The sequence below is a fragment of the Lissotriton helveticus genome, chromosome 3_1 (genome assembly GCF_964261635.1).
Source record: "Lissotriton helveticus chromosome 3_1, aLisHel1.1, whole genome shotgun sequence".
Classification (NCBI taxonomy): domain Eukaryota; kingdom Metazoa; phylum Chordata; class Amphibia; order Caudata; family Salamandridae; genus Lissotriton; species Lissotriton helveticus.
The window spans coordinates 1,845,320,365-1,845,335,794 of NC_136061.1; the positions used below are offsets into that span (position 1 = coordinate 1,845,320,365).

General features: G+C 41.2%; 1 protein-coding gene across 1 annotated transcript in view; it reads right to left on the minus strand.

The window, feature by feature from the left end:
• The window catches only part of LOC144823889 (mucin-5B-like), a 1,747,676-nt gene that overhangs the window by 1,186,459 nt on the left and 545,787 nt on the right, over positions 1-15,430 (minus strand). The window contains exon 12 of the mRNA XM_078682783.1: positions 6,522-6,662. Within this exon, the coding sequence (XP_078538909.1) occupies positions 6,522-6,662 (141 nt within the window). The remainder of the gene's footprint in view (positions 1-6,521; positions 6,663-15,430) is intronic.

The window sequence follows — 15,430 nt, forward strand, 5'->3', positions numbered from 1 at the left end:
ATTGGAATAGTTAATATTGTGGGCTGTTTGACACACTTTGTTGGGGCATAGATAATGGTTTACAATCATGTCTACAGATTAGTTTCTGACTTCAATCAATACCTAGACGACGTTTTTTCTGGACCCCTATCTTTGAGCCTCTAACCACCTTTGAACAGTTTCGCCTCACACGTGGACAGTTTTTTTAAATCGCCACTCATATATAAGTAAGTGGGAGATATGAGGCCTTGCATCTCTCACCCTGCACGCCCTTTGTTTTTGGTAAACGTAGAAGGATAATTGAATGCATCTATTGTTATCTGTTTCCCAGCTCACGTCGGAGGAGATATAGCCCGTTGATTGATCATCTTTTCTTGTGGCGACTCTATAGATACTGGAATCATTGGTAGGTAAAACTTTGAAAAGGGATCAGTAGAGGTTGTTAGAATATGGTAAAAGATGTGAGATAGAATTCGGTGTGAATGGGATGGTGTGTTTCTTTTTTTGGCCCCCCCTTTCCGCTTTGAAACCCCCAATCTGACTGAAAGATTCTGTATTCTTCAAAATGTAGATCCTCTCCCTATCACTGGTCACTTCCCGCACCTTCTCTTCCTATCTTTTTCTTTTTTCTGTAGTTACAACTTTTGGAGTCACTGGCTATAAGAAACAACAAGGTTGAATATACATGGATATAAAACTGAATAAATGATTAACAATGGTGATTAGTGGGATACCACCATTGTTATACTTTGCCATTTCATGATATCTTGGATAATTGGCCCAATGGACTCGTAAACCCATAATCTGGGTCTAAATTCTATAAAATTAAAAAATGTAAGTCTCAAACACTTTGAAAAGCCATAACTGTTCGTCTGTTTTTCTGTGTATTAATGTAATGTATTAAGTTTTTAAACGTTTTAATAAATGTCTGTGTGTAAGTTTGTAATTAGTGTTGTATATTTGTTGTATATATCTTCTTATGGATATATATATGTATTTGTCTGTTTAACAACCCTGAAGAAGTCATATAGTAGGACGAAACATGTTTGCTGTACTGTCCTTTTCTACACAACGAGAAAATGGAATAAAGAAATCAAATTGAAGATCCTTGCCTTTGTTATCTATTGGATTTGAACCTTATAATTGGTCCTATATGAACTATTTATTTAGTGGTGCACCTGTGCATTTTGTTTTAAATAGTTTCAGCAATTGGTTTAAAAAAGAAATCAATGTACTTGCTCAGTGGTTCCAGTAGGGATCCGCATCCTGAAATGATGGGTCTTCCAGGGGGATTCTGCATGTCTTTGTGGATTTTCGACAGTGTATATATAGTAGGGATGCGAGGCTGCTTTTGGTTGAGGTAGAGAAATTTTAAATTGGATAAGAAGCCTCTTTCAAGTCCTTCCTCCGTAATCAATTGGATCTCTTTTTGATGATCTTTAGTGGGGTCAGCTTTCAGTTTTCTATAGCTAGTCCAATCTTGGAGCTGGTTGAGTATCTCCGTCTTATATTTACACGTGCCCTGGATCACAATTGTCCCACCTTTAACCGCTGGTTTAGTGACAATTTCCTTGTTCTGTTTCAAAGTCAACAATGCCTCACATTTCATGTGGGAGACATTCTGGATGATGTGTTTATGGACTCTGAGGCTGTTGGCCACATCCCACATGACCATGCTTTCATACGCAAGGATCCTATTCGTCATTGCATGGGCTGGTGGGTAGAAGGTGGATGGTACTCGTAATCCTGTCAAGGAACTTGTGTGGAAGGGTGGGGATTGCCTGAAGAAATAGCGCAGGCGTACCTTCCTGAAGAAGCGATGGAGGTCTGTCCTGATGGTGAAATTGTTTGGGTAACCTGTCAGCACTGATGGGTATCATCAGCATAAGGGCAGACCTCAAAACGTAATTTCTTTGCTATTTTTGCTAATGAAGAAACATACACATTAAAAAGTGCGAGGCTCAAAGAGGAGCCCTGAAGGACTTTGCATTTAGATGTAAAAGACCGAGATCTGCAAAAGCCCTGCTGGACAATGTGTGATCTATTCTTTAAACAAGATCCAACCACTGAATTGCATTATGATACCCATGATCTGCTCTGGTGAAGGACTACATCAAAATATATTATATATGATAGTACCGAGTAAATGAAACATTGTTTTTAGGTCCACCACCTCTTTATTGATAATATACGATACACTGGATTCTGCAATCCCTGTATAAAAACTCATCTCGAATTTCTTTGTAATAGGTAACTTGTGATGCACCCAAGCCACCTATTATAAAGAAATAACATTGACGTTCAACTGTAATAATTTATTACAATTGAGTTCCTTCGTCACAATACCTGCTGCCAGAGTCATTAGCAGACGGAAAAGGCAGTTCGGGTCATGGAGCATATTTAAAGAAACATTTTAATGAATGAGAATAAAACATGTTTTTCCTTCTTCTGCTCTGTGTTTTTAGCTGTTCAGTGACAAGCAGAAAGGAAATAATTACGGCAAAATGTTACATTTTTGCACTCCTTCCGAAATTATAGAAAGTTTAGAATCTTTCTGCATTCTAAGCTACTGCCCCGTTTTTGTTTTATTCTGACTGATATTAAACTGATTCAAATATCTTTTCCGAACAAATATTTAACAGCTTTATTGATGTGTTTAATTTTGCACTAGAGATTTAATTTCATACTTCATGTTTGCAAACATGATCTTTCTTTCACAGTTTCATAAGCTTATGAAGGAACTCTGCCTTTAGATTGTTTCTCTATATGGTCATGGAAATACTTGGTGACTTGCAGTCAGTCAAATGGTTTGTTTATATAGACATAGTCTATTTAAACCACTATAAATCCGATTACAAACAAAATAAATAAACACTAAAAATACATAGAGAGAGGATCTGGCGTAAATGGCTGTGACTGCAGGACTAATCACTTTTCTTGTCTTTCCACATATCATCCTATATTTCCTGCACAGGAGAGAGAAGCAAATGTGTACATTGTCATAAATGGGTTTACTAGCCAAATGCCACATGTGGTGGCTCTATTGATCATGCTGTACTGTTTCCTTTTATATTTTATCATAATCGTTTTTACAAAATCCATAAAATTGATAAAAAAAAATACATAGAGAGATAAAAAATAAAAATATCCATAAGTAAAAAGAGCCCGTTGCAAAAGAGTACCATTCTGCACAGCACAAACAACTGCCTAATAAACCACAAGGGGCCAGATGTAGGTAAAATCAAATTTGCGAATCCTTAATAGCGAATTGTACCCATTCGCTACTAAGGACTCGCAAAATTGAATGTAGGTATATGTTCATGAATGGCAAAAAAATAGAGGCAACTACGACATTCTCGTATTAAGGAATATTATTCCATGAGGATGACTTGTGGACCCAGGCCATCTTATCAAAAAAGTTAGCCTTCCTACGAACTATCACCAAACTCCCCCAGTTCTCGAAGAAATTTTTCTCGGAGAAAACCCCTGGTGGAGCTTTTGCAGATGTATCAGGCAAAAAGTATTCCAACTGCAATGTATGGAGCAGGGGTGTGGGGATACTCAATCTCTCCAGATCGTGGAAAACAATTTCCTAAGGTGCATTCTATCTGCACCTAAAAGTACCACCTCATTTGTTTGTCACGCTGAACTGGGTTTGTCACACTTGTCAGATCTTATAAAACTTGAACCGGGTCTTCTATGGCATCGGGTATGGACCAAGGAGGAGACTAAATTAAATAGAGAAATTGTATCTGATATTTTGAAGATGGAAATAGTTTTAATGATTCCCTGGGTCAGATATCTTTGTGGCTTTATGCAGAATTTAGGCCACCTAGAGTATTTTACTGAACCAAATACCATGCAAGAGGTTTGCAGAAAAGATCTAAAAAAAGGAAGGTTTGATGATGTTGGACTTGTCACAATTGACTACAGAGATTCTGAAACCCACCGTTTCAGAAAATCAACTTATTTTAAGTGATTTTAGTATCCAGCCATATTTAGTAATTGTTCCTGGAGGATATGATAGATTTTTAATAACAAGATTCAGGTTGGGAATATTGCATCGAATTGTAAATTTTCCCTCTATGAATGATTGGTCACGATAATGACTCTGTGTCCCTGTGACAACTCTTCCAAACAATCCACCATCCATGTCGTTCTTTTATGTAGATTTTATTGTCACATAAGGAAAGTGTGGATTCTCCCTATCCTGAAATCTATGGGGATTAGACAGTGCCGTCCAGCGTTCATCGCTTTACAAACTTTGGCTAAGGTGCATGAAATGTGGAGGGTAGCAATGTTTTTTTAAAAGTGGTTAGTCTCAGGAAATGTGTTGTCATTTAATTGATTCATGCTGTACTTTTTTTACGTTGCCATGTTTTTATTGCGCCTCACTTGCTATGATTCTATTCTGTTTTAATCTAATTTTTAATTCTGATAGACATTAACAACTTATCTTAAGTTCGGGCAGAATGATGAATTAAATTTGTAAATATGAGATGTCTATCGTAATTATGTTTTATATGTACTGCTTTTATGATTGTATTGTACAACAATCGAATAAAGCTGCTTTTTTTTACTTTTAATGTTGGTAGGAATTTCATTAGCGATTCCTTAAAAACTAATCGCATATTGAGATTCGCTAATAAGGAATACCTACCCATTCATTCCTATGGGCTAGAAGGCCCATAGGAATGAATGGGAAGATATTCACTATTAGCGATTCGCTATTAAAGAATCGCAAATAGCGGGCGCTATTATAAGGGTGCCAGGGTGTCAAAAAGACACCCTGTTGCACTTCTGAAATGTGCATGTGTGCACATGGGGCGCACATACATGCCCTAAGGGCATGAATGTGTGCCACATGGCACTTTGAAAAAAGCAAAAAAGTGATTTTTAAATGAAATCGCTAATTACCATCAACTTGAAGTTGGTGGTAATTAGCAATTCCTTAAGGCTAAAGTGCACTTTATTTTGTGCTACTTAAATTGCATTTAAGGAATCACAATTTGCCATTCCTTAAATGCAAGAGCAAAATAAGGAATCGCAATTTTGCGATTCTTTATTTTGCTATTAGGTTTAAACTCACCTACTTTGCTCACAGCCAAATAGCAATTGCAAACGCTGAAATTCTGCGAATTTCAGCATTAGCGCTCACTATTTGTCAACGTGAAAGACTAGTCACAGGACATCATTACAGCTTCAGTTGTCAATAACTGATCAGCAGAAAGGAAACATAGCAACCTGCTTATTTTTTACACCCCATAGGATAGATAAAATGTCTCTGCTTGTTTGTACACATCCTGACCTGCAACATTTTCTTAATCTGACTTACATTAACCTGGTTTTAATATATTTTCGCATAACATTACAACTGCTTTTTGGAACGGTCAATTTGCACTACGGATTCAGCTTTCATTCCTAATGTCTGAAACCTTACTATCTCTTTTATATGAAAGAGCAAGACGCCAAGGGGCTTATTAACAAATCCCTTGCGCCGCAGGTACGTCAGTTTTTGTGCGGCACCAGTGGCACATTTTGCTGCCCCATATTTACAAGGAAAGGTAATGTCACCCTGCGTGGCTTTTCGTGTCCTTGTAAGTACGGCCCCTTTTCCCGCAGCACTTTGCATGAAAGGGGAATGCCATGGGTGTTACAGTGGGTGTTCCCATCAACACCCATGGGTTCTGCCGCTTTCCCAGATTTATAAACCTGGGAATGCGTCAGAATGCTACGCCTCCCCAGGGGAGGTGTAGGGAGGTGCAACGAGGAGAAATGTTTTCATTTCTCCTAGTTATTTTCTCTTTCTATGCGTGCTCATTCTGCAGTACAGATAGAAAGAGGGAATCACCTCTTGTGATTTTTTTTGTGCAGGAAGGTGTCCCTTCCTGCACAAAAGCAATCATCCCCGCAATGCAGGCACCCTTGCCTGCGTCGGCGCATGGCAGCCAATTATGTGCCTGTGCAGGGGAGAGCAAAGATATCCGTCTTATCATTGTAGATATGACACATCCCATTGCTTCCAAAGTAACGCAGTGTGGTGCAGCCAAATGGCTTGTGGCACCGTGCTGCGTTACTTTGTTGTAGATAAGGGCGTAAGTGTTTTTTGAGAAGTGAGATTGTGAAATATATCTGTTTTACGCAGAATAAAAAAGCATATATTTTATTATACATTTGCTGTAAACTTTTGTTTTGTTTTGCTGAGGGCATAAATTCTTGTTGTCACCGAAAGGTTACTTCTCAGATTCCATGCCAGGCTTATCGTTTTTCGTTAGTATCTGCTTCATGTGTTTCTTTCTAAAGGAGCGTCTGTGATTTCTAAAGCTAATGGATTCATTTTGTAAAAACGCCTACGTGGGTCAAAATATTACAACTGCTAAATAATTTTAAGCGTGACGTGGTGCACTAATTGTATGTAAGCACATAAAAAACAGCATGTTCTACCTTCCCCTTTCTGTATATTTCGTTGAACACTGATACTGATGTTGATACTTCATTGCTTGTGCTTCTTTGGTCACGTACATAAGAGCAAAATCACTTACCAGCGGTTTTTCCCTTAAACGATGAGGTCACGGTGATAAAGACCTGAAAGGTGGGTTGAATTTGTATCAGCACGTGCACCTCAAGGGCAGTCAATGCGACCTGCACAAACGAGGTGGAGGGTTTTGTTATGGTGACGTTTTCTGCAGGAGAGACAAAAAGGTCACGTTAATAAGAGTGCACACATTGACCCCTGGCAAATACTTTAAGAGGCGGTTGGGGCAGTAGTAAGATTTGGAGGTTAACCTACAGGTTGGTGCTTATAAAAAGCCAGAGGAATGCTGCAGAGATTATCAATCAACTCCATTGTTTTTAAACACATCGGAGCGAATCGTTTTTTGAATGAGACATGTGTTGAAGTCAGGACAGACATTCCTCAACACCCACCGTGGCATTTCACCCAATGGTTTTGGCTGCTGGAAGTAGCCTGAATCTATTAGTGAAGCACTTCGTAAACATGCGGGATCGGCATGGACCGGTCTTATTTATCTTTGGTTCTGTTTGTGATGCGTTTGGGCCCGATTCATAAAGTTAAACTGAGAAGAAAGTCTAGCTTTACGACTTCTAGTATTCACTACGGGCATTTACGAGTAGTAAATGCCCTTTGTGAATTACGAAAGTCGTAAAGTTAGACTTAAGTCTCATTTTACCTTTGTGATTCCGCAAGGTGACTTTAGATGTAGGAGGATGCAGGTATAAAAAAAGAAGTACCCCAATGGCTGAACAATAATAACATAACAGTATTTCACACTGCATTGACCATTGTAGCAAATACCAAAATGAAGTAAATACATGGCAATTCTATCTCTGTTTGTAACTCTTACTCCAACCCTAAAGCTTACCTTAAAGTCCAAATGAAGCGCTTTCCTAATGTTGGAACTATCCACAACTCTAATTGCAATTAATCTTCTCCTTATTATAAGGATAGTCATATATTTTGTTAATTCTTAATTTTGTATTTAACGCCTTAACCGCAGCGGTTTTTTCCGCCGCGGGTGTTCTAAAGGGTGGGCGGGGCCGCGTCGGCCGTTGGACATGCGCAGCACCAGGGAGGTAGCTCGCGCGACGTCCAACGGCCGACGGCAGCAGCGAAGGGGTTAATGTTATTCATTGGTAAAGGCTTAGGAATCAAATGTTTCTCAATTGTGCTTATTGTGGAGAAGCAATAGCAACAACTTCCAAACCCTGATCATCCAGAGACCCCAAACTGTTTCAAGAATAATTTGAGATGGTTTTGGGGAGGCCAACCATTTGAGTTTCGTCAGCTGGTAAGGACTAAGTAGTTTGGAGAGGTGGCCCGGGTGACACCATACCATACAATGAGCTTTTTCCACCCCTGGGGGACTTTGATAGAACTAAAAGGGCTGCAAATGCTTGCATGGCCTCTGTCCTGTATCTTATTACAGAGATGGATGCGGAGGCAAAGAGGAGGTCAGGAGGCACTCTGACTGTGTGCCACATGAGAGGTAGTGCACAATCAGTGCAACCCCAAAAGGACTCTCCTTGAAATGGGCAGTCCAATGACCTCCTTCTATCCCCCGGAATGAGTTCTAAGGGACCCCTGCTGCACCCTCCTGCAGGCTTATGTCTTGCTGTTGTTGAAAGACGGGCCCCTTGCGGACTGCAGAGTGAAAGGCTGACTGGCAGCTTCAAACAGCCAGCTTCTTTCACTAAGTGCAGTCTGATGAGGCTTTGACAAAATTTCAGTTATTGTTGTCAATCCTTTCTCAATAGCTGAGAGATGTGTACCATAGTATAATAACCCAAAAAACAATAGCTGCAATTCAATTGATCAGACCAGCTTGGCAGAATTTTTAAGAAGCTTTCTCTGTATATACCAGTGGAACCCCAAAAGTAGATAACACCGTACATCTATTTGTGGTAGTGTGGGTGAGCAGTAAGGCTTTATCAGAGGGTAGGATCGTACTTTCAAAGGCAATGTATCACGAATACACATTTGTCATTATCTTGGTTTTGTTATCGGTTAGTAAACTGTGGCAAGTAAATAGTCAAAATTACTTTTTTTACACAGCAAGTTATCTCTAGATACCACACTGGTACATTTCCTAAGAGGACTGCAGACAAGCAGACCCCCAGGTTAGTTGTTCAAAAAGCTCCTGGGGTCGAGGTCAGCACTGTAGGGCCTAATGACCAACACATGAGCTACACTCCCAGCGGCTCAGAGACAGCCAGGTGTAGGATGAGGTCGTCAGGGTTCCCAAGGTTTCTCAGTGGAGACCGCCAGTCTTGGTCTATGCTGCAGATTCAGTCGGGGGATCCCTTGTAGTCAGTTAGCAGCTGGTAGGCGAATGGGGTCTTTGACAGGTGATGTCCTGTGACCACATCGTTTGCTGACGGAGTCCGTCGGACGGTCGTGTTTGGTCTTCTAAGACTCTTTGGTTAGAGAGTCGGTCGGATGTCGCCTTCAGTTGTGGTTGGAGGGGATCTCCCTGATAATGGCTGCTGTTCAGGGGTCACTGGATCCCCGGCTAGGATTGCCGGGGGACCTCCTTAGGGTATTGGGGGCCACTCGGGCTCACGGCACCGGGAGCTGAGTGGTAGGGACCCACGGGGAAGGCTAGCATCAGAGTCAGTTGGTTTTGAGAAAGTCCGGTGCTCACAGGAGATAAAGGGGCATATTACCAAGCAATAGCGATAATTATCGCTATTGCTTGGTTAGAGACAAAATTTTACCGCAGAGCTGCGGCGATTTTTATCGCATATAAACCTTGGTATTACCAAGGTTTATCGCAAATGTGATAAAAAACGTCCGCAATGCATCAATATCGCTGAAAAGTCAGCGATATTCATGCATTACCGAGCTAATGCTCTTAGCCATGTTATCCACCTCCCATTGGATAACATGGCTAAGAACTGCTCAGGGCAGGTGTTAGCTTTTGGAGATATTCGCGCTTAGCGCGAATATCTCCAAAAGTTGGTAATAGGAGATAGCGATGTTAGCGACTGTTTCCAGTCGCTAACATCTTGGCACGCCCACTTTGCATGTCATTAGTGATAAATATCAATGACATGCAAAGTGGGGCCCAAGATGGTCGCTATCTCCTACTAGCTGTCGCTAACTGGTGTTAGCGACAGCTAGGTAATAGGGAGATAATTTTTTCTCCGCTTTCTTGGCTTTTAAAGCCAAAAAAGCGGAGATAAACCCCCTTGATAATATGCCCCTTAGTCTTTTTGGTTGCAAAGGCAGTGCAGGTTCTCCGGGTTATTGAGGGCTGCTGGCTGCAGGACACATCGAGTTCTGCTGGTGGAGTCGGAGGTTGGGACAGCCCTGGGATGACAGCATGGCACACTCTTCATTTTGTTCTGCACCAAAATGCACAGCTTGCAATGGCAGTGTGTGTGTGTGTAAAGGTACAGGGCCTGTATGGGTGGCACAATACGTGCTGCAGCACCTAGAGGATTGCCTGGTCACATTGCCCTTGGTACCTATGGTACCATTTACAAGGAACTTACATGTGGCCAGAGAGTTGCCAATTGGGCTTTGAGACAGTGCAGTTTAGGGAAAGAACATAGACCCTGCGTACCTGGTTGGCAGGAACCCAGGGCACATTCAGACAAAGTACATCAACATTAGGCACAAAGTGAGGGGCAACCATGCAAAAAGGGGCACTTTCCTACAGATTTGTCTATTTCCTCTGGAGATTTTGGGAGCTAAAATGTTTCTAAGATTCCAGGGAAGGTCCTGTTGGAAATAGCGAGCTGGGCAGCTGCAGGAAAGGCCTCTTGTAGTTTGTTGTATCCTTGTAGCTTGAGCAGGAGGTCATCCTTATGGACCATAGGTCATTTCCTTTGTAAAGGGAACAAGAGAGAGCAGGTCTGGTCTAACAGGGCTCTTCTCAGATTTCAGACATCAATTTCAATCCTCTTCTGATCTTTCTCAAGTCCAGTAGTGTTCTGAAGAGGATACTAGGGCGGCCACATGCATGGCACCAGCATGTGGGTATGGTGATTCCTTGCTTCTCAATAACCAAGAGGGTAGAAGTTCTCAGGGATAACCCACCCACTTCATAATTCCCTGTGTGACGTACTGCATATATTCCCATAGTGCCCCTCTGCTCCTAAATCCAAGATGGTGAAACCCTTCCCCTATTGTGCAAAGCTTGTATGCTCACCCAAGTGGTCTGGGATGACAGCATGGCACACTCTTCATTTTGTTCTGCACCAAAATGCACAGCTTGCAATGGCAGTGTGTGTGTGTGTAAAGGTACAGGGCCTGTATGGGTGGCACAATAAGTGCTGCAGCTCCTAGAGGATTCCCTGGTCACATTGCCCTTGGTACCTATGGTACCATTTACAAGGAACTTACATGTGGCCAGAGAGTTGCCAATTGAGTTTTGAAACAGTGCAGTTTAGGGAAAGAACATAGACCCTGCATACCTGGTTGGCAGGAACCCAGGGCGCATTCAGACAAAGTACATCAACATTAGGCACAAAGTGGGGGGCAACCATGCAAAAAGGGGCACTTTCCCACAGATGTGTCTATTTCCTCTGGAGATTTTGGGAGCTAAAATGTTTCTAAGATTCCAGGGAAGGTCCTGTTGGAAATAGCGAGCTGGGCAGCTGCAGGAAAGGCCTCTTGTAGTTTGTTGTATCCTTGTAGCTTGAGCAGGAGGTCATCCTTATGGACCATAGGTCATTTCCTTTGTAAAGGGAACAAGAGAGAGCAGGTCTGGTCTAACAGGGCTCTTCTCAGATTTCAGACAGCAATTTCAATCCTCTTCTGATCTTTCTCAAGTCCAGTAGTGTTCTGAAGAGGATACTAGGGCGGCCACATTCATGGCACTAGCATGTGGGTATGGTGATTCCTTGCTTCTCAATAACCAAGAGGGTAGAAGTTCTCAGGGATAACCCACCCACTTCATAATTCCCTGTGTGACGTACTGCATATATTCCCATAGTGCCCCTCTGCTCCTAAATCCAAGATGGTGAAACCCTTCCTCTATTGTGCAAAGCTTGTATGCTCACCCAAGTGGTCTGGGATGACAGCATGGCACACTCTTCATTTTGTTCTGCACCAAAATGCACAGCTTGCAATGGCAGTGTGTGTGTGTGTAAAGGTACAGGGCCTGTATGGGTGGCACAATAAGTGCTGCAGCTCCTAGAGGATTCCCTGGTCACATTGCCTTTGGTACCTATGGTACCATTTACAAGGAACTTACATGTGGCCAGAGAGTTGCCAATTGGGTTTTGAAACAGTGCAGTTTAGGGAAAGAACATAGACCCTGCATACCTGGTTGGCAGGAACCCAGGGCACATTCAGACAAAGTACATCAACATTAGGCACAAAGTGAGGGGCAACCATGCAAAAAGGGGCACTTTCCTACAGATTTGTCTATTTCCTCTGGAGATTTTGGGAGCTAAAATGTTTCTAAGATTCCAGGGAAGGTCCTGTTGGAAATAGCGAGCTGGGCAGCTGCAGGAAAGGCCTCTTGTAGTTTGTTGTATCCTTGTAGCTTGAGCAGGAGGTCATCCTTATGGACCATAGGTCATTTCCTTTGTAAAGGGAACAAGAGAGAGCAGGTCTGGTCTAACAGGGCTCTTCTCAGATTTCAGACAGCAATTTCAATCCTCTTCTGATCTTTCTCAAGTCCAGTAGTGTTCTGAAGAGGATACTAGGGCGGCCACATTCATGGCACTAGCATGTGGGTATGGTGATTCCTTGCTTCTCAATAACCAAGAGGGTAGAAGTTCTCAGGGATAACCCACCCACTTCATAACTCCCTGTGTGACGTACTGCATATATTCCCATAGTGCCCCTCTGCTCCTAAATCCAAGATGGTGAAACCCTTCCTCTATTGTGCAAAGCTTGTATGCTCACCCAAGTGGTCTGACCAGGGAAATGAGCAAACCCTAATCTGTGGTCACTTCAAAACAATTCTTGAGGCAGGTTTTTCTCTACTGGGATTTAAGCGTGCCTGACTGCGTAAAAAAGAGGAAGGGGCTGGTCCAGGTGACATCTTATCAATTAAAAAATATCTCCCTAGGGGTTCAATCAATGATGCATCAATGAATTTGAACTCTTGCACATCTCAACCTCATAAAACACTCCGTAATACCCCCAATTCTACTAACATTGAATACTGCACCAATATGTGATTGATAAGATCCGTAGTGCTATATTTGATAAAGATCACATGCAGTATAACAAGCGTTAAGGACATTTACCTAAACATCACAAAGTGAATCCTCCAGGTTTTTTCAATCTATAGTAGCAATGTAAGCCTAATACGAATTGATTTTTTTCGAAAAAAAAGATCTTTTTTAAAAACAACAATCATAGTCAATAAGTTACAGTACTTCACAATAGGGAGCATACATAATACAGTGTGAAACACATTGACAAGTAGACAGAAGATGCATCCCGAAATTTCGAAGACATGAGGAGCCCATCCCCCTGCTGACTAGAGTAGTAGGTTGTATTTTAAATGGAGAGGAAGGATTGGGCAATCCGGGTGATTGAACCACTCCACATTTGAAGGAGCGATCATTGAGGACTCCTGTGCTTGAGAGCAGCCCTTCTCTCCAGTTAATTTACTTTTTCCAGAACCACATGTGACTACAAAGAGTCCAAGTATGATATTTCTAGTAGTTTCATAGCTAAAGATAGCGTTAATAAATTCAATAGTGCATTCTCGTGTTTTTCTATGGAATAGCCACTCTTGCTACAGCAAAAATACTTTTTAAGTGCTAGTTTCAGTATGGACATATTTAACATTAACTTTCTACATGTTCAGCTTCAAATACTATGCACCCTATGGTATGGGCAAAGAGGCCTTTTTTAGAGATGACTGATTAATATTTATAATGAAGGTTTAGACAGCTCTAGAAACGTGCCAATTTTGGCAGGGAGAATTGCAGTTTAAAAACTGCTTCAGTTGGGCTACAATTCTAAGCCTTAAGACATGTTTGCACTGCCAATGTAGGGCATAGAACAATGGGTGCTACAGTCAACTAGTGGTGGTTATCTCAAAGACTCTGGGTACACTTTGTACCAAATACCAGGGACTTATAGGTAGGTTAACTATGCCAGTAACTGTTCTGCAAATTCAAACAGGTTCAAAAAGGAGCACAGGCACCTTTAAACTGGTTAGCATGTGTAAAATGCACAGCTGTACAGCCAGCAAAAAATATAGGGCAAACATCTGTGGTATACCATGAAAAAGATGGTAATATCCTATACTACCCATTTAAAATGAATATTTGCCTCCATTGTGGCTAAAAAAGAGAATAGGACAAGTAGTCCATAATGCAGGTTAATGATTATCACACTGTATGATCAAAATGTTATGTCTTATCACCATATCTTTTTTTTTTTTACCATGCATAATAAAAGTGGTTTCAGAGTCAAAGTTCCGTGGCATTTATTTCTGCAATATGCAAATAGTTCTATTTGTAAGAAGAAGACAGTATGTAATATGCCAAATTAAGTGTATTATACAAATAAACCTTGGTATGACACACACATCAAATCCTTTTTATATAGGCATTCCCAATGTTTTCTTCTAAAAGTGTTCTATAGCTGCACTCTATATATCCCTCAGCACCGGACGTGTTTCTGTTCTTTTTTTGATAGTAACATACAAACAGGGATGGTTTTCTACATGTACACTAGAGACAGCACTATCTTAGATATAGATGAAGTGGACCTGAAAGCCCATAGAAAAAAGAATTTGATGTGCGTTCCAAACCAAGAGTTTTTTGCATAGTATGATTTGTTGGCTGGAGGGTGCCCTTGTTACGTTTCCCTCTTTTGCTCCTTATTGTGTATAGTGCCAAATTTAGTGTGTCAACCATAGCCAACTTGTGGCTTCACAATTCCACCTGAAGTCCAATGTAGAATCCTCCTGGACATCCCAAGTTCTGCAAAAGCTTTTTTGCATGTTTCGGCTAAGTGGTTTAGGATGTTTAGAGATTTTAGTTTAGGGGCAATTGTTAAATGCATAGCATATAAGGTGAAGCCACAAATCATTCCTTGCATTAAATCAAAAACAGCTTATTGTAAGCCCATTAGTGCCCATAATTTACTGCATACATATTTATCTATCACTGGAGTAGAGGATCCCGCTGGAGGAACCAATAGTAATATATATATATATATATATATATATATATATATATATATATATATATATATATATATATATATATATATATATATATATATATATAGTACGATATATATATATATATATATATATAGTACGATATATATATATATATATATATATATATAGTACTATATATATATATATATATATATATATATATATATATATATATATATGTTGTTATGTTAAAACGGGTCTTTTATAGCGCATGGCTACTCCAGGGAGTGTCCCGGCGCTTTGGCAAAAACCCAAAAAAGAGACCAGGGCAAAGTGCAGGGCAAGAAACAGAGGGACTTACTGGGTAAAAAGCCATGTCTTCAGCTCTTTCCTGAAAACCAACAGATTGCTGATTTTCCTAAGCGAGACAGGCAGAGAGTTCCAACATCGCGGTGCCAGGCATCGAAAGGAGCGACCTCCAATTCTCGCCCGACTGATGGGAGGGACAGAAGCCATGGCCAAGCAGGACGATCTCAGACTTGTAGAAGGGACATAGAATGTCAGACGCCTCCTTATATATCTGGCCCCAACCTGGTGAAGCACTTTAAAAGCAAGGGTAAGAGCCTTAAAAGTAATCCTTCTTTCAACAGGTAGCCAGTGGGGTTTTTTAAGCAACTCCGATGCGCTCACTCTTCGCTGGAGGCCATAGATGGCCCTAGCAGCGGAGTTTTGCACCATCTGGAGGCGTGACACCAAAAATGTTGGCAATCCCAAGTAGAGCACATTAGCATAATCTAGGCGAGAGCCTATCAATGCCTGTACAGTGGTCTTTCTATGGTCAAGGG